The sequence below is a fragment of the Caretta caretta genome, chromosome 3, assembly GCF_965140235.1.
Source record: "Caretta caretta isolate rCarCar2 chromosome 3, rCarCar1.hap1, whole genome shotgun sequence".
Taxonomy (NCBI): Eukaryota; Metazoa; Chordata; order Testudines; family Cheloniidae; genus Caretta; species Caretta caretta.
The window spans coordinates 104284644-104305035 of record NC_134208.1 but is presented as its reverse complement, the minus strand read 5'-3'; the positions used below and the strand labels follow the sequence as shown (position 1 = coordinate 104305035).

The 20392-nt window shown below is 40.5% G+C and overlaps 1 protein-coding gene across 11 annotated transcripts in view; it reads left to right on the top strand.

Annotated features, from left to right (window-relative positions):
• AHI1 (Abelson helper integration site 1) overlaps positions 1 to 20392 on the top strand; it is a 200642-nt gene that overhangs the window by 24848 nt on the left and 155402 nt on the right. For 10 of the 11 annotated variants that reach the window (XM_075126765.1, XM_075126764.1, XM_075126763.1 and 7 more), the window contains 6 exons: positions 3200 to 3810; positions 4581 to 4762; positions 6905 to 7124; positions 8019 to 8211; positions 10346 to 10441; positions 18869 to 19054. In XM_075126765.1, the coding sequence (XP_074982866.1) occupies positions 3200 to 3810; positions 4581 to 4762; positions 6905 to 7124; positions 8019 to 8211; positions 10346 to 10441; positions 18869 to 19054 (1488 nt within the window). The remainder of the gene's footprint in view (positions 1 to 3199; positions 3811 to 4580; positions 4763 to 6904; positions 7125 to 8018; positions 8212 to 10345; positions 10442 to 18868; positions 19055 to 20392) is intronic. The other variant, XM_075126766.1, reaches the window with a different exon arrangement.

The window sequence follows — 20392 nt, the reverse complement described above, 5'->3', positions numbered from 1 at the left end:
TAGAATCCATTTAACCAGTATGGCAATTATGTGTCTTAACCATGACACCATCTTTTTATTACATACCTTCCAACTTCTACAACAAATGAGGCAGAGGCCCTACAGACAACAATTTCCTTCACTGCATAGTCCTGTTCCAGCCCCAAAGCACCATCCTTCCTTCTTACTGAATGAGGCAGGGGTCCTGTGAATAGAATAGTATGTGATCATGTAATAAAAGTCTGTATCATAATGCATATGTACCAGTGGCATGAATTAAGGTTGTACAAACTGCTGCTGTCTGAGGAACTAAGGTCTGAGCCTAGCCACAGGCAGCTTTTTGTGCTACCGATCAAATGTGTTGATGTTCCTGTAATTTGCCAGCTTTTTGGGGCAGTGTTTGATATAGTTAGGAGGAGCTTCTGTTTTGCTAAGAGTTGTGGCTAAATTTAAGTGTACAAAGGGGTTTGTTCAAATTAGGGATATATATGTGTGTGTGGGTGCTGTAGATGATGAACTGCACAAAGTTTACAAAAAATGTAACACACCAGTCAAAATATCTCAGGTGTGATTTTTGAGATTTCTTCAGTGGAACACTTTTTACAGATCAGGATAAATTCAGAAAATCACTGACATGTAAATGATTAATTCCAAGTTATTTTCTGAAAGAAAACCAGTGCTTTCTCAGCTACAGAGAAGGAGTAAGGTTCTGTCAAAGACAAAAGAGTGACATAACCTTGACTATGGTGTCACTATTGTTCCTCTATAATTATTTGTCTGATAAATAACTTCATCCATTATACTTCATGGGTAAAACCTGCTCAGTAAAAATGCAGATAAGGAGGTGGGATAATCCATCCAAAATCAGTTGATGTTTCTGTATGCTTTGCCTTTTTTCATTTTGTATATAATCTGCTGCATTTTTTTAGCCACTGTAAAAATATTTTTCCTTTCTTTCCTTTATCTGTCACTCTTAAAATTACCTGTACATAATCTGCCACATCCTTTTGGATTGTTGGCTTTTGTATGGAAAGAATGTTGTTGGACTAACTAAGCAGGAAAAGGTTAAATTCATATGATGATGAGTATTTTCATGATTAAATACTACATAATTTTAAGTACACTCTATGTAATTAAAAATACTGAAAAGGTGTGTGAATACAGGGCTGGCCTTAGGTTTTTTGCTACCCTAGATGAACATCATTGCATGGAGTCCTATTCCCTAGTCTTCCATACATTTACATCCCACATTTAATAGAATTATTTAATTTAATATTTTAGCATGCATTTTTTACATTACTATGTCTGGGTTTATGTTTCTCTTTCCTTTCCCTCACTCCCTTTTTCTTTATGTTGACTCTGTGTTGGTGCATTTTTTCTCCCACTCTGTTTATCTGTCCAATTTATTTTTCTAGTAAGAATAATAATTCTCTCGCTCTCTCTCCCCCTCCCTTCTTTCTTCAACATCTCCAATGCTTTTCTACCTCCTTTTGTAATCTCCCCTCACCTCCATGTCCATCATGGCTAAACCAGGCTTCCTCCTCATCTCAAGGGTAGAGAGGAAGGTTTGGCAGCTAAGAAAGCTGAGGTGAAACTTGTGATGGAGGCAGCTGGTTGGCAGATAGGGAATGATCAACTTTTCTTGGTTAGTCACATGAAAGGTCAACCATATCCTTCTCTCACTCTTCAGAGATGGATCTCTAGAAATCAGAGATTCCAAAAGTGTGTGCGCCTTTGTAGCTACATGCTTTGCCCACGTTTAGGATTGGACCTGCCTGCTTCCTTCCCCAACCCCTCAGGATGACATTTAGTGGCATTATCTAGGCAGACCAGGTGAATATTTAAATATCAGGTTCTTATATAATGTCCTTGAGTATTAAAAAAAAAACAAAAAACAAACAAACAAACAAAAAAAACCCACAAAACAAAAAAACCAAGAACCCAAAAGAGAAATACAAAAACTATAAGATTACTTAAAGGAACCCTATCAATCTAAAATTGGTTTGTCTTAGATTTTTTTTATCTGCTATTCTTACAAGTAACACCCGTGGTAGGGGTTTTCAACCTGGGGTTTGTGTAAAGGTGTCAAGAGTTCTTTGGCCACTGTGCCCTTCCTAGCTAGATGGGAAGTGAATCCCAGGATTGTCTTGCTATTGAAAAATAGGGTAATGGCAAGGAAAAAGCTGAAGAGTAACAGAAATAAAATATTTGTACTGGAAGAAGTCAGAGGGGAAAACATATATTTTAGTTATTGGGGTTTCTTGTGGGTGTGTATCTGAAAGCTCTGTCTGTATAGTTAGTTTTACTGTTTCCCCCTGTGTAGTCAGTAACACCCCAATCCTGCAATGAGCTTCACTTTGGCAACCCCCTGAGCCCACATGGAGCCCCACTGACTTAATAGGAGCCCCACACAAGCTTAAGGACATATCTGTGTGGAGCTCATTGCTGGATCAGGCCTGTAGTAAGTTTGCTGTGTTGTCTGTGTGGATTTTTCATTCATCCATAAAGGGAGAGAAACCTTTACAAAAGTATTTTGCAAAACCACAAAAATTGACAGAGGGGTTCAAAGGTGGGTGTATTATCTGAAAATACTTTCAGCTACGTTTTTGAAGTGGACTAGATCTCAGGTTGACTCGGTCCCTTTAATAAAAGTAGTTTATTAATAGATTTTTTTTCCATAGTTTTATAACTGTCATCTTAAGAGTTGTCAGTTCTTACATTTTATTAAGTCTGTCTTTTGGAAAGTGATTTTCATTGCCAAAATTTGGCACACTGCTCATGGTAAAAAGGACAGGCATTGGCACCTCTAACATTAATATTAATATCCGTTTGAGACGTGTTTTGGTTCTGCATTTCATTTCTCCAGATCTTTCAAAATGTATTACATTGACATATCATATTATTATGGAGTAGTTCTGTTCGTTGAGGTAGTTTTGAATTTTACTATGTGGTGAATATATATGTAAGGTGTTTGTTGAAAAAGAACGTTGAAAGTACAGATTTAAAGCTGTCCAAATACAAAAACATATTTTAAGCATGAATGATCTGTTTCTGTTCCATCTGGTACTTGCTAGGTTTAAACAAAACAATGATTAGATGACTAATTTAATTTTTATATTTCACCAAATAGTGTAAACTGATAATGTACTGAGCTATTTTTATTATTTTAACATTGCATATGATTTATACTTAAAATTATGTTCTGTGTTTTTATTTCAAGCTTGACACCTTTAGAAATAATCTTGATCTAGCTAAAGAAAGTGGAAATGATGAGGTAATTATAAACAACACTTATAATCCTGAGGAAAAGAGCCCCCGGTTTACAAAAAACAAACTAAGAGACAAAGCCTCAGTTGCAGAAAAAATAAACAATGATGTTGTTAGTGGAGAAGAAAACAAGCAACCAAAGTCTAACAAGAAGAAAAAGAAAGCAGTGTTACAAGAACAATTTAATGAGGAGGAAAATGTATATGAAACTAAATTGGAGAGTTTTGAAAAACAGATTACTGATTTTCCAGAGAAAAAAACAAAAAGTAAATCACAAACAGATGCATCTCGTCAAAAAGGTAACAACAAGATAAAAAGTACCTTGAATGAAGTGAGAGACGTAACTGAATTAGAAGAGGAAGAACAGCTAATTCAAGCCTATCAGCTGCAAGTGGCTGAGGATGAGGCAAATGCAATTAAGGAGAAAATAAGAAAAAAACTTACAGAACAGATGTCTGAATTCACCTCCAGTGTTCAAAGCCAAAAAGTTGTATTGAACAATGAAGTGGGCAAAAAGAAGAAAAAGAAGAAAGAAGTGCCAGTTGCATCTGAAGCTGAAACAAGGTATAGTGGTAAATTGTAATCTGTGCATGTATACATCTTAAACAAACTGTTTGATTTTTAAGATGGGGAAAGAATCCTGTGATAGAGCTGCAAGGTTTTTTTGTTTTGTTTTTGTTTTTAAGTGTGAACGAGCCAGATGATTTTATGTTGGGGGGAGGGAACCTCTTCCCCTATATACACAAATAACTCTTCTACCACATTATATCTAAAAATGTTGCCAAGATCCTTACTAATTTGTAAGAAGTTACAAAATTGAATGCATTTTTTTTAATGTTGCAATACTACATGTAATCTGCCAATTCTTCACTGAGGACCCAACTCCCTGACTGTGTGGCCTTTGGGTCAAGCCTGATTAAAATTCGGCATTTATGAAATATTGTCTCAAGTCAAAACTACTTATCCACTCAGCTAACAGAATGCATCATTCTTTAGTATATTTTATTTCATGTGAACTGTGGCTCTGATCCTGCAAAGATCTTGTTTAAATTTATGCACATGAGTAGTCACAGGACTACTCATGTGCAAATCCCCACATGAAAATATTTTAGAAGGTAAGACTTAGGATAATAAAATGGAGAGAGAAATTAAGGATAGACCATTCAAGAATGTGTGCCACCGTTATCACTGTAATAGCTAAACAAGACAAAATTATATTTTTGATAGGATTTTGAAGAATGAGAGCTAATGAATTTGAGAAACAGGAAGAGTCTTTTTAATGGATTAACAGAAATAGTACGTATTTGCTGACAGTGATGTGTGTTGCGTTACAGTGCAATGTCCCTCGCTGAACTACAGCATAACCCAGTGGAAGATGATACCACAAAAAAGAAGTCATCAGGAAGACTGCTTGTATCATACTTTAAAGATGAAATGAACACAGAGGAACACGAGGAGGAAGATGTGGAAAAACTGAAACCTAAAATAAAGAAAGCAAAAAAGAAATCTAAAAAAGGTTTTTGTAATCAAAATATTATAGTCAAAGTTTTTCATATTGGAAGACTTTGCTGCTGCTAAGTTCCTTTGCTGTTGCTTGTTCCTATCAATGAGACAAAGGTGGCTTAGACTATTAAGCAGTGGGATGCAGAGGGGTTGAGTTCCAGAGGTTTGGGCTGCACTGACAGAGCTGAGGCCGTTGTGGGGGTTGGCTTTATCTGAGCCCCCAGCCTCTCTTGCCTCCCCTACCATCCATCACCATGACCCCTTTTCCCTCACTACAGCCCTAAACCCAATCTCCATATCTCTCCCCCAGTCTCCCACTCCTCCATCCCCTAATGCCCCTCCCATTCCCTTCCAGGAAGCATTCACATGTCATCTCTCTCCCCGCCCTGTAGACTTTAATTACGTTCCCTCAAAATAATTTTGGCACCCATGACTCTCACAAATTGTAGCAACCTCCAGCCCCTCAGTCTAAAACTCCTTTTGTCTTAGGTAGGGGCTTGTGATTAATATATCCTCAGTTATGTTAAACTGAAGTGTGAGTTCACAGCCATGGGTCTCAATGAGGTCTGTGGTTCATCCAGTCATAATTGTCTCTCAGTTTAACAGTACAAGGCAGCAAAAGGAAACCAGTTTCTTGGGAGGGCCTGTAACTCAGAAGCCACCCCCTTCAAATGACCCCAAATGTGGTCTCTACCATTACCCTGCACCTTGTAAGGCATAATCAATTTAAAAATAGTCTGATTAGCTATTCAGATGTTAGACCATTTACAAGAATTGAGCTTCAAAGCGTGTAAAATGGTGGGACTGGAAAACCTCTAGCTGTTTTTCTATATTGGTGCATGCGCAGTGTAAAAAATGTACATTTTTCTTAAATGCTGTTCTCAGTTTGGGTCCCCCAAAGATTTAGTGGGTGCTGTGCACTGCTTTAGGTAAAACTGAACAGATTGAGACCATTTTGCTCTGCATGACATCAATTGTTTAATCTCTAGCTCTGGGAAAAAGAAATACCCACCTAGAAATTTTTTTTAAAACGGCTATTTTTCCCAGAGCATACATCTCCAGAATCCCTGTCTCAAATGATCCCAAATTTGGGTCACTAACTCTACCACGCACCCACATGAGGCACACCAAATTTCAAAGAAATCCGACTAAGCATGTTCAATCTAGAGCAGGGGTTCTCAAACTTCATTGCATATGACTCCCTTCTGATGACAAAAATTAACTACATGCCTCCAGGAGGGGGAACTGAAGCCTGTGCGCTCCCCTCCCACCCCCGCCAAGCCCTGCTGCCCTTGGGCAGGAGCGGCCAAAGCCCAACCCCCACCACCCTGGGAAGGGGGAGCCAAAGCTGAAGCCCAAGGGCTTCAGCCTCACGCAGGGGGCCTGTAACCTGAGCCCCTCGGGCTCCAGCTTTGGCTCCGGGCCCAGCAAGTCTAAGCCAGTCCTCGCAACCCCATTAAAACAGGATTGAGACCCACTTTGAGGTCCTGACCCACAGTTTGAGAACCGCTGCTCTACAGGACTTAGAAAGGTCAACCTTTAAACAAATGATACGATGCAGCCTTAACTGTAGTGGTGCTCCTATGCCATTATAATACTATAAAATAGCTAAGGAGGCATATGGCATATTTTCTGTTCCTAGTTTTGGGCTGAATTCATGGAAAATTAGATGGGTGCAAAGCCATAAGTGCCTATTATAGTCTAGGGGATTCAGCTAATTGTGCTAAATGATCTTGTGCTAGTCTTGCAATTTGGATAGTAAGGTATTTTTGATCACATTATATAACCATTCAACAGCATATTGTGTAGCTATTGAAATCATAAAAGACAACAGGCATACATACTGTCGTTTATTAGTGTAGCTGGCTACATGTATATTGAAGTCTCAGGGAAGAGCTGATGCAAATCAAGAGCAAGAGTTGTGGTTCATTAATTTTTATTTGATAATCAGTGGTAGAGAATGCTTGTGTTAATATATATGCATATAGACAAACATATGTATTCTGATACTCTATTGCATAAAGAACAGAACTAAATATAATGAACCGAATGTAAAGTTTGCTATGAAAATGTAATAGATTTTTAATTCTTATAATTTGTCACTAATCTCTGCTTAAAGATCTTTTTGTTTGTTTGTTTGTTTCTTTGCTTTTAGCATTAGAAGAAAACACAGAAATTGCTGCAGAAAATATACAGGAAATGAACAGTCCAGAAGTTTGTACTCAATCCAAACTTGCTTTTGATGACAGCCTTGTGTTAGGGGTTTACATCCATCGAACTGATAGACTTAAAACTGATCTCATGGTTTCACATCCCATGGTCAAGATTCATGTGATTGATCAGAAAACTGGTTTGTATGTCAAGAAAGAGCATAGGTGATTTTACTGATTTTTTTTTCCCCCACCCCCAACCCCACCAAAAAAAACCTTCATGTGCCTGCTTCTGCTGGAAATAATTACTTAAATAAGCATATACATACATGTTTAACTATAAGAATAAATATAGTCTTATTCACTGCAAATCCCCACACAACTTGCATACTTAAAATAAAGTACATGTGTAAGTGTTTGCAGGAATGGCGCCATTGTTTTCTTTCACATTTGGAGCACATGTATTATCAGAGTAGCAGTGTATCTGGTCAGACACACACATTTGCAATGTGACTGATTGACTCCTCTCCCAAAACAAAGAGAGAGATGGCAGAATCTTTAGAAGCCTCATTGAGAATAAGCAAACAAACATATTGAGCCCTGAATAAGAGATTTCTTTTTGCTTATTGGCAAAACATCTATAAGAATATTGAAGTGAAGGTGAGTTCTCCATTCTTCTTACCGGTTTCAGAGTAGCAGTCGTGTTAGTCTATATTTGCAAAAAGAAAAGGAGTACTTGTGGCACCTTAGAGACTAACCAATTTATTTGAGCATAAGCTTTCGTGAGCTACAGCTCTGTTTCACTTACCTATTCCCATGAGGGGCCTGATTCAAAGCCCACTGAAGTCAGTGGGATTTGTATTGGCTTCAATGGGCTATGGATCAGGCCCAATCAAAATGCTTGATTATTGGGATTTGGAACTCCAGCTATGCTTATTGCCCTGGACTTCATCAGTTGCAGTAGGATCTGCAGTGGTTATTGAATATTCTTTCTAAAATAAAGAGAATGGATATCTTGTACATTTTTTTGTTTACAGTTGTTGAAGTAGTCATAGTATTTTGTTCTTTGCTTACTTTTTTGAAAAATATTGACAATTGCAGTTGGTTGTTTTTAAACAGCAGCCGGGCGGTTTCATCTTTTTATGAACAAGAGCGAGTGGAGCACATTCTTCCTATTATGACCCAGCCTTATGATTTCCGACAATTTAAATCAACACTTCCAGAATGGGAGGAACAAATCATATTTAATGAACGTTTTAGTTATTTTCTTCAAGATACTGAAGAAAGCCCCAAAGTAGTCCTGTTTTTTGAGGTACAGATGAAATATTTTACAGTAAATTTTTCAAGTTGCAATTTTCTGACTGTGTATTTCTGGCAGCACTTTATTTATGATTTACAGTTATATTGCTGGAATACCATAGTTTTTTTAAGAGAATATATATTATGGTGAAGATTTTAAAAAACACTCAACATTGGCCAGCTGTTCTCTCATTGAAGCCAATGGGAGTAAAATTAGGCCAATACTAAGGAGTTTTGAAAATCCCTCCCTCAGCAGGATTCTGTTCTGGGTAATAAATAAATACTTTGGCGAATGTGTCTTATTGACACAATCAAAATGCTTCCAGAAAGGACTGAAAGGGGCACGCCAGACTGGGAGCTATGGTACCCTTTGAAAAGGGTGTAGCATACCCTCCTCTCATTGCACTGGCACTTCTTGCTGACAGAAGAATAGGTAGGGTCACTGTCCTTTTTTTGGGTTCCTAACACCAGCAGTTCAGAGGCTGATAGTGGCTGCCCCCTTAGTGCTGTCACCTCCTACTTGTATACATAAGCAAGGCTAGCCAACATGTAGCCCACAGACTTTTTGCATGTTTGCCATAAAAAAAAAAAGTAGACATCTGTTTCTCCTTCATCATTACTCAAACAGCAATAACTACCTCAGCCTCAAATACATTTATGTTTATAGGAAAAATTGTAAAGCATGTTCCGAACATGTTTTTGAGTGTAACTGTAGCCGGTATTTATAGACAGCTATATACAAGAGAGTTTATATAGTGTTAATGTGGAAATGGAAACCTAGTACAATCAATAATTTTTTCATACCCCTGTCATATATTTTTCTAAATACATTGTGCATATGCAATCTGATAACAGTGCCAGATATTCCTTTATGGTCTGCAATTTTCATAAAATAACTACATTCAAAGTACTGAGAGAGGATCCTGGTGGCTTATCACAGAAGTGATTCCAGTAGCGTATAGAGGCTCTTCATGGAAACAGTTTTAAAGTTTGAGACAAAATCTTTGTCAAATGAAAGCCCGCAGTTTCTGTTGTTTTCACTGGCATTACTTAGGCACAAATCTGAAGATCAATTGTAACTCTAATATTATGCATAGAATCATAGAATATCAGGGTTGGGAGGGACCTCAGGAGGTCATCTAGTCCAACCCCCTGCTCAAAAGCAGGACCAATCCCCAGCTAAATCATCCCAGCCAGGGCTTTGTCAAGCCTGGCCTTGAAAACTTGTAAGGAAGGAGATTCCACCACCTCCCTAGGTAACCCATTCCAGTGCTTCATCACCCTCCTGGTGAAAAAGTTTTTCCTAATATCCAACCTAAACCTCCCCCACTGCAACTTGAGACCATTACTCCTCGTTCTATCATCTAGCACCACTGAGAACAGTCTAAATCCATCCTCTTTGGAACCCCCTTTCAGGTAGCTGAAAGCAGTTATCAAATCCCCTCTCATTATTCTCTTCTGCAGACTAAATATCCCAGTTCCCTCAATCTCTCCTCATAAATTATGTGTTCCATCCCTCTAATAATTTTTGTTGCCTTCTGATGGACTCTTTCCAATTTTTCCACATCCTTCTTGTAGCGTGGGGCCCAAAACTGGACACAGTACTCCAGATAAGGCCTCACCAATGCAAAATCGAGGGAATGATCACATCCCTCGATCTGCTGGCAATGCTCCTACTTATACAGCCCAAAATGCTGTTAGCCTTCTTTACATGCATGCCGTGTAAAGTTGCAGAAGTGGTCGGATATGAGGAGATTCTGGTTGCAGACCATGAAAATCAAGAGAATTTGTATACCAAAATGATCTTTTTGACATATAAAGGGTTTGTGAAGAATTGCTTTTGTCTTGTTTTTATAAAAAATATAAAGAGACTGATGTGAAATAAGAAACTTTGTAAAAAAAAAAAAAAGAGATTTACGTTCTTGAAGATCATAACACTGATGTGGTGGTGTGTGTGTTTAAATATCACTTGTGGTAGATATGGACACTGGATAGTTCATAAATTATATTTTTATAATATTAAGTAAAATGAGAATTTTGTTTAAATCCATGAATCCTATCTAAAATACCGTCAGTAGTAATTATTACTTCAGAGAAGTGCATTCTCAATGGTAATGTATGTATATATTCTAATTTAATATCTGCAGATCCTTGATTTCTTAAGCATGGATGAAGCAAGAGCCAACTCTGAAGTGCAAATTCAGGAAAGTGGTTTTCACAAAATCTCTTGGGCATTTCTGAAGGTATTGTGAACTTAAAAATACAAAAAAACAACAACCAAAAGTAGAATAAAAAGCCTGCATAAAGTATTTAAAAGAAATTGGCAAAGCCAGCTTTTCAAAGAAACATATTACTTGTTGGGAAACTTTTTTAAAACAAACGAAGTATTTTAAACCACAGGTATAGAGACAGATTCTGACAGAGAGCGCTCATGCTATTAAAAGATCATGTAGATATACAGAGAAAATAGGTATGGCAATAGAGAAAATGGATATTTCTCAACTAAATGTACAAAATGCATGAAAAAATACATTTTCTTTTTCAAGTGCAGCACTTGGCAGAAAAAACAGAAGCTTCTGAATAAAGGCGAATCAATTGATAAATGTCATGGGTGTCTTCTCTGTACACCTGGGACCAGAAGTACTACCTGAAGAGCAGTTAGTGTCTTCTGTTTAAGTGCTATTCAAAATTCTAGTAGACCTTTTAGTTAAATCCAGATATTGAGGGGGCACTGTGAGTCCCCCCCACTTGAAATAATGAAATTGTCATGACTCGCCTTAATCCTACAAAAGGGGAATCATCCTGACAAACAGTGGTCTATCTCCTGCCCCTAGTAGGCAAAAAACTAACTTATGGAAGGGATAAGTTCCAGAGCTCACTTATTTTCTCTTACCCTGAGTCATGCTATGCTACTCGGGGATGTTTACAGGCGCTACAGTGGTATGCCTGTGGCTTTGCAGCTGCCCCGTTGTAATGCAGTAGCACAGATACTTGCTACAGTGACAGGGGTTTTCTGTCACTATAATAAATCCATTTCCTTGAGAGGCTAGGCAACTAGGTTGATTGAAGAATTCTGACGTAGTGGTGTCTATGTAGAGGCTTAGATTGGCTTAACTTCATCTCTCAGATATGAATTTTTCACTTTGGGGAAGATGGGAGAGTTGCTACTTCTGCTGCACCTTCTGTCCTCCACCAGAAGACTGTAGAAGCGCCTTCATTGGGACATGAAAAAAGTGGGGGCAAGAGCAGGGACCTAGCTGCTCTTTGTGGCAGAAATCCAATGAGTCTCAATGGACAGTGCAACTGTTAATAACATTAAAAATACAATATTTTGTCTTAAACAACCACATTAAAACTAAATCTTTTTTTGACTTTTCCCTTTGGAAAGGAGTTGCAAAGGAAAGTGATGTTGCAAATAGGGATTCTTTCCCAAGTACAATATATTACATAACTACTTCTTGTGAAAAATTATAATAAATTAATGAATGCCTTTTTCTCTTGGGAAAGACAAGGTAGGTGAGATGATCTGTTTTATTGGACCAACTTCTGTTGGTGGAGGGTTTGAGTTTCACAGAGCTCTTCTTCAGGTCTGGGGAAGGTAACCAGAGAGTCTAAGCTAAATATAAGCTGGAACAGATAGTTAAGGGATTCACACATTGTAGGAGACCACTTAAAATGAAGTGGTCAGTTACGGGTTAGCAGGGAGTGAGGTGTGTTACAACTTGGCATAATGAACTATGAAACTTGTTGAGTCCATGGTTTGTGGTGTCTATTAGAGATACGAATTTAATTTCCTAGGCTCACCTTTTGAAGATGCTGTGCAGGTTTCCTTTGAGGACAAGTATTGAAAGATCAGATATGGAGTGATTGCTTTGTGAAAAGTATTCATCCAGAGGTGATAAGGTGTTTTTGTCTTATCATTTTTCTGTATGAGTTTATTTGAGAGCTTAGAGATTGTCTGTCTGGTTTTACCTCCATAGTTGTTGTTAGTGCATTTGATGAGGTACACCACACTTTGAGATAGGCATGTGTAGGACCCATGAATCTTGAAAGTTGTATTGTGGGGAGTATTGATGATTGTAGTGATGGAGACATGTCTGTGGGTTTTGCATCTGTTCTGGCAGGTTCTGGTGCTGCTTTGAGTTCTGTGTTTTGGTCTATGGGGAGCTTGCTTCTGATGATGAGCTTAGCAAGGTTGGGGGATTGTTTGAAGGCCAGAAGAATGGGTCTGGGAAAGATTTCTTTCAGGGTGTGGTCCCCATCAAATGTGTTATGCTTATAAGAAGCACATGGAATCTTTTTCAAGGGGATATCAGAACCCCGCGGAGGTTTCACACGAGGCTGCTCTCATAGACTGGGTAACTTGGGACCAGGAGGGTGGTCATACCCAGATCCCTGATACCTCCCAGAGGGCACTAAGCAGTGCCAACAAGAGGGGGAGAAGGAATACAACTCCATTAAGACAAAGCTCCCCAGCTAGCCTGACGGACCCTAATGCAGCTTGGGGAGAGCCAGGAAAAGTGGGATGAAGCACGGACTGGGAGGCCCTTAAATTACAATTGCAGCAGAAGGAGGTAGCAAGCATAACCCCCAACGCTCCTCCTATCCCTCCTCCTCCAGAAGACAACGAGGGAGGCCTGCTGGATAGGGAACCCCCACATTATGTAGGAGTACAGCAGTGGAGGTTCATAGGTAAAATCACCTAGGATCCCGGGGGGGCGACCATGTATTTATGTCCAGCTGGGTAGATGTGCTCCTATGCTAGCTCTAATTGACACAGGAGCTGTTGTATCTTTAATAAAATCCACTCCAAAAGCCTAATGGGGAGAAATTGTCTTCGAGGAAACTTTGCTTATTTTGTTAGCTTTGAATTAGTAAGAAGAAATTGTTTTGGTTTTATTCTTTGCTTTATGTGTTAATGATTGTTTGTTTGTTTTTAGAAGGATAGAAGTGTTATGGCTACAGTTCTTTCTTTTGAAATTATTTACTGTTTTGTGTGTGAGTGAAGAATGTATGGCATGCTAACAGAGAAGACACATGAGGCGCCAGTACTGATGGGCCAGATGGTCAAGAGAGGAGTGGAGAAGTCAAGAGGCACCAACCTTATTATCAGAATCACCCAGATGGCAGGCTGACAACCCTAAAGCAAAGGCATACGCCCCAAGGACAAGATAAAGAGTGGAGCCAAAGGGACGAGATAAGAAACATCTGCGGATACTCCCAGTAACAACCCAAAATAATGCTGATTGGCAGCAATCTTGACTACCTCGTGATTAACAGCTCCGGTGTGACACAGCAAGGTCCATAGACTTTTATGGGAACTTATTACTGTAAAAGAAGGGTGTATTCCTATGGGACTCTGGGTTTGTTCTGCATCAACATCAGAGCTTCAGATGCGTCCGACAGAGACCCAGCTCCAGCTCCTCCCCTCCCTCGTGTGCAGTTTCAGCTGGCCACTGGAACTGACCGAGCAACACTAAGGACTGGTAACTATAAGATCCAGCTGCAGAACCTTTTGGGGTGTCTGTGTGTGTGAATGGAAGCACGTGCTGATTTTAATGTTTAAATTGTACTCTCAATAGACGGGACGTATTGCCTTATACCCTTGAAAAAGATACTGTGTGCTTCTTATATGCATAACATATGGGTTGTAATTATTTGATGATACTTTGTATGGGTTCCAGTGTGGGGTGACAGGTGACAACTAGGGTTGTGCAGTCAGTAGGTTGTCTTTTCTTTTTTTTTCCTGAATGGAATCAGGTTCTCCACAAGTATTCTGGTGGCCCTTTCCATGATGTGATCTACTTCTCTGGTGGAGTGTTCTTGTTTAGTGAAGGCAGTTCTAAGGATCTTTAGGTGTGTATCCTGGACTTTCTCTTTGGAGCAAATTCTGTGGTATCTGAGTGTCTGGATATAAATAACAGATTTCTTAGCGTGCCTGGGGTGTTAAAGGTGATCTGTGAATTTCTTGTATATAGTTGTTTGTAGGGTTCCATTGCTGAAGCTCATCATGGTATCCAGGAAGCAGATGCAGGTATGGAGTACTCTAGAGAGAGTTTGATGGATGGGTGATGGTGGTTGAAGTTGTGGTAGAAATCTATGAAGGAGTTCATAGAATCATAGACTATCAGGGTTGGAAGGGACCTCAGGAGATCATCTAGTCCAACCCACTGCTCAAAGCAGGACCAATCCCCAACTAAATCATCCCAGCCACGGCTTTGTCAAGCCTGACCTTAAAGACTTCAAAGGAAGGAGATTCCACCACCTCCCTAGGTAATGCATTCCAGTGTTTCACCACCCTCCTAGTGAAAAAGTTTTTCCTAATATCCAACCTAAACCTCCCCCACTGCAACTTGAGACCATTACTCCTCGTTCTGTCATCTACTACCACTGAGAACAGTCTAAATCCATCCTCTTTGGAACCCCCTTTCAGGTAGTTAAAAGCAGCTATCAAATCCCCCCTCATTCTTCTCTTCTGCAGACTAAACAATCCCACTTCCCTCAGCCACTCCTCATTAGTCATGTGTTCCAGTCCCCTAATCATTTTTGTTGCCCTCCACTGGATTCTTTCCAATTTTTCCACATCCTTCTTATAGCGTGGGGCCCAAAACTGGACACAGTACTCCAGATGAGGCCTCACCAATGTCGAATAGAGGGGAATGATCACATCCTTCGATCTGTTGGCAATGCTCCTACTTATACATCCCAAAATGCCATTGGCCTTCTTGGCAACAAGGGCACACTGTTGACTCATATCCAGCTTCTCGTCCACTGTAACCCCTAGGTCCTTTTCTGCAGAACTGCTGCCAAGCCATTTGGTCCCCAGTCTGTAGCGGTGCGTGGGATTCTTCCGTCCTAAGTGCAGGACTCTGCACTTGTCCTTGTTGAACCTCATCAGATTTCTTTTGGCCTAATCCTCTAATTTGTCTAGGGCCCTCTGAATGCTATCCCTACCCTCCAGCGTATCTACCTCTCCTCCCAGTTTAGTGTCATCTGCAAACTTGCTGAGGGTGCAATCCACACCATCCTCCAGATCATTAATGAGGATATTGAACAAAACTGGCCCAAGGACTGACCCTTGGGGCATGCCACTTGATACCGGCTGCCAACTAGACATGGAGCCATTGATCACTACCTGTTGAGCCCGACAGTCTAGCCGGCTTTCTATCCACCTTATCGTCCATTCATCCAGCCCATTCTTCTTTAACTTGCTGGCAAGAACACTGTGGGAGACCGTGTCAAAAGCTTTGCTGAAGTCAAGGAACAACATGTCCACTGCTTTCCCCTCATCCACAGAGCCAGTTATCTCATCATAGAAGGCAATTAGATTAGTCAGGCATGACTTGCCCTTGGTGAATCCATGCTGACTGTTCCTGATCACTTTCCTCTCCTCTAAGTGCTTCAGAAATGATTCCTTGAGGACCTGCTCCATGATTTTTCCAGGGACTGAGGTGAGGCTGACTGGCCTGTAGTTCCCAGGATCCTCCTTCTTCCCTTTTTTAAAGACGGGCACTACATTAGCCTTTTTCCAGTCATCCAGGTCCTCCCCCGATCGCCATGAGTTTTCAAAGATAATGGCCAATGGCTCTGTAATCACATCCACCAATTCCTTTAGCACTCTCGGATGCAGCGCATCTGGCCCCATAGACTTGTGCTCGTCCAGCTTTTCTAAATAGTCCCAAACCACTTCTTTTTCCACAGAGCGCTGGTTACCTCCTCCCCATGCTGTGCTGCCCAGTGCAGTAGTCTAGGAGCTGACCTTGTTTGTGAAGACGGAGGCAAAAAAGGCATTGAGTACATTAGCTTTTTCCACATCCTCTGTCACTAGGTTGCCTCCCTCATTCAGTAAGGGGCCCCTTCTTGTTGCTAACATACCTGAAGAAACCCTTCTTGTTACTCTTAACATCTCTAGCTGCAACTCCAGGTGTGATTTGGCCTTCCTGATTTCATTCCTGCATGCCCGAGCAATATTTTTGTAGTCTTCGCTGGTCATTTGTCTAATCTTCCACTTCTTGTAAGCTTCTTTTTTGTGCTTAAGGTCAGCAAGGATTTCACTGTTAAGCCAAGCTGGTCACCTGCCATATTTACTATTCTTTCTACACATCGGGGTGGTTTGTCCCTGTAACCTCAATAAGGATTCTTTAAAATACAGCCAGCTCTCCTGGATTCCTTTCCCCGTCATGTTGTTCTCCCAGGGGATCCTGCCCATCAGTTCCCTGAGGTTGTCAAAGTCTGCTTTTCTGAAGTCCAGGGTCCGTATTCTGCTGCTCTCCTTTCTTCCTTGTGTCAGGATCCTGAACTCGACCATCTCATAGTCACTGCCTCCCAGGTTCCCATCCACTTTTGCTTCCCCTACTAATTCTTCCCAGTTTGTGAGCAGCAGGTCAAGAAGAGCTCTGCTCCTAGTTGGTTTCTCCAGCACTTGCACCAGGAAATTGTCCCCTACACTTTCCAAAAACTTCCTGGATTGTCTGTGCACTGCTGTATTCCTCTCCCTCTGCAGATATCAGGGTGATTGAAGTCTCCCGTGAGAACCAGGGCCTGCGATCTAGTAACTTCTGTTAGCTGCCGGAAGAAAGCCTTGTCCACCTCATCCCAGGACTTCCCGTTCTCCCTGCTTGTTTCCCAGGCTTCTTGCATTTGTGTATAGGCACTTGAGATAACTTGCTGTTTGTCCTGCTTTCTTAGTATGAGGCAGGAGCCCTCCCCGTCACACTCTCCTGCTCGTGCTTCCTCCTGGTATCCCACGTCCCCACTTACCTCAGGGCTTTGGTCTCCTTCCCCCGGTGAACCTAGTTGAAAGCCCTTCTCTCTAGGTTAGCCAGCCTGCTTGCGAAGATGCTCTTCCCTCTCTTCGTTAGGTGGAGCCCATCTAGCCTAGCACTCCTCCTTCTTGAAACACCATCCCATGATCAAAGAATCCAAAGCCTTCTCTCTGATGCCACCTGCGTAACCATTCGTTGACTTTCACGATTCGACAGTTTCTACCCAGGCCTTTTCCTTTCACGGGGAGGATGGACGAGAACACCACTTGCACCTCAAACTCTTTTATCCTTCTTCCCAGAGCCACATAGTCTACAGTGATCCACTCAAGGTCATTTTTGGCAGTATCATTGATGCTCACGTGGAGAAGCAGGAAGGGGTACCGATCCGAGGGCTTGATGAGTCTCGGCAGTCTCTCTGTCACATCGTGAATCCTAGCTCCTGGCAAGCAGCAGACTTCTCGGTTTTCCCGGTCGGGGCGGCAGATAGATGACTCAGTCCCCCTGAGGAGAGAGTCCCTGACCACCACCACCCGCCTCCTTCTCTTGGGAGCAGTGGTTGTGGAACCCCCATCCCTAGGACAGTGCATCTCATGCCTTCCAATCGGCAGAGTCTCCTTCTGTTCCCTTCCCTCAGATGTATCATCTGGTCCACTTTCCACATTAGTACCTGGGGAGAGAACATGAAAACGGTTGCTCACCTGTATCTGTGTTGCTGGTACGTGAACGCTCCCCTTTCTTCCTCTGGACATCACGTGCTGCCAGATTTCTTCACCGTCCTCCTGTCCCCTCTGCGCAGTCTGCTCTGACTCTTCAGAACATTGTGTCTGTAGAAGCATATCCTGACGTATGCCCAGGAAATCTTCAGTTTTTCTTATGCAATGCAGGGTTGATACTTGTTTCTCCAGACCTTGAACCTTCTCTTCCAATATGGAGACCAGCTTGCACTTTGATGATGGGGTGTTGAGTAGTGTCCATTTAGTGGGTCTTGGTGTCATGGTTTCTCTCAAAGGTGGTATCAGTTGTGGAGTTGTTGTCATTAGTTTTATTTTTTGTTTTTATGTTGGATGGCTGTCATCCGAGAAGAGGGCTTTTTTATAGTTGTTTTGGGTTTCCTGCATAATCTCCAGGTATGTTTTTCCTTATTTTTTTATTCCAGTGTGTGGGAGCATGTGGTGATTTATTGTTTGAGGTTGGCCCTTCTGGAATAAGGTGGAGGAGGTGGTTCCTCAGTTTTTCTGAGGTCCTTCTGTAGAGCTGTTCATCTTATTTGGAGTTTTATGCAGTGGTCAGAGGGTTATAGATGGTGAGTCCTCTTGGTATGATGATTTGTTTTTTGCGTCTGTTCAGGAAGTAGATGTTTCTTGGGTCTATGTCACTTAAAGGTATTGTAGTTCTGCACCATTTAAGACTGAGGCCAGATAGGAGTAAATTAACAGAAATATTTAGTTTCTCTTAAATGCCATATGATCTTTTACCAATTTTTTTTTAATTTGCAAAATTTATTTTAACAAATTTTCTCTCTTTTTGTGGCAATATGATACAGATAAAATATTTATTGCAAATTCTTATTTCTCTGAATTATTTCAACAAAATGTAACTTGTAATGCCTCAATCACTGCAAGAAAAAGATTACACAAGAATGCCAGTTTGAAGAGAGACATAAAAAATGGTAGTGCTTTCTGAATTATAGTAGGGTTTGATCCTGCAAACATACTAGGGTAGTGCTTGCTTACTCTCAAGAGTAATCCATTGAGTAGAATGGGGACATCACTCGTGGGAATAATAACTATCCCCAGTAGTAAGTTGAGCCCCTAGTTGGTCAAAAGTGTCAGTGTCATCAATGGCTTGTATGAATTTTGAACAAAAGTAGCAATTTTCTTTAATTTTTTAAAATTACTCTTTTAGCTTGTAGGTGCAAACAGAGTCCTAAACATTGATGGGAAACTACGTCTGCAATTGTATTATCCACCTCCAAGGACCAGGACACAGTCAAATGTTGTTGAGGTTTTTGATTGGTGGGAAAAGGGTCCTAGGAATCGTTACCCATCAACATTATATGTAACTATAAAAGGCATAAAACTACCAGATCATGTAAGTTAAGTACATTTATATATAAACAGAAATACTTAAGATCCATTCAAGCTATTTATTTTTAACCGAAATCAGATGACAATTTACATTTTTATGTTTTTTTCTGTAACTGTCCTTTATAACTTGCTATACTAAGCCTACTACATCTTAACATGCCCCCTCTTTTTTTTTTAATCTGCTTAGCACTTTACAACTTCTCGTAAAAACGTTCAAATCAGTTTCCCCAACTACTCTGAATTTCCTGCTATTTAGCCAATGTTTTCCATAGAACAGTCATGTATCATCTTGGCCCTCTCTGTCCTCTCATATTGGTGAAAACTGGGCCAAACATCATTAAAGTTAATTGAATTGAACTGGTATACAATTAGTGCAAGTGAGAGGAGAATTCGGCCCCTAACTTTTATTTTTGTTCTAAAAACTATATAAGAAAATGTACTTTTTATCAGATTTAACACCTTTTAAAGGAGGTGAAATCTTAAAATCAGAATAGCTATGATTATTTGCTCCAACACCACCCAGATGGGGACTTAAAAATAAAATTTTGTTAAATACTATATATATTGTTTTATTACTGGCTTCTTTATCTATAATCTTGACAGATTTCTTATCTTTGTTTAATACTGACATGGTTGAAGTGTAGTGGGGTTGGGGCAATGAAATCCACGCTCCCAATCCAAGGCCAGCGTGTAAGGCTGTTGTGTAGCTCTCTCAGATCACTATTTAAGCCTATAGATTGGAATAGCAGCTACAGACCTTCTGCACTAGTTACATGTATTGTTAGATCCACTGGACTTTACCCCTTGCCTGCCTTGCCCCATTCCTATGATGCCATTCTAGTACACTGACCCTTTCCATAGAACATGAGTGGATAGGCACCTCCACATGGCTGGCCAGTCCACCCACAGTCTCTTTGCATGGCCCCATATAGGCTCTAAATTGTGTAGAGTGTCTTGTACTGGCCCTCTGAACCACAGGTGAATTTAATCCTTTGCATACTTATAGTATTTTTACATTTTTGTTCTTCTTAAATGCTCTTAACTTCTGTCTTTCCTGACTTTCTGACTTTAGTGACTGATCCTGCAGATAGTCACTGCTCCATAATCTCTATTCCTGCACATATTCCTCCTGAAATCTATGGGTCTAAGTGCAATAGTAGCTATTCCATGTGCAATAGTAACTGTTTGCTATATGTGGAATAACATATGCATTGGTAACATATGCATTGGTGTGCTAGGCACCATACAAACATAGAGTAGGAGTTGGTCCTTGACCTGAACTATAATGCCAGACAAAGAGTGGAAGGAAAACAGAGGCACAGAGAATAGAAGTGACTTGCTT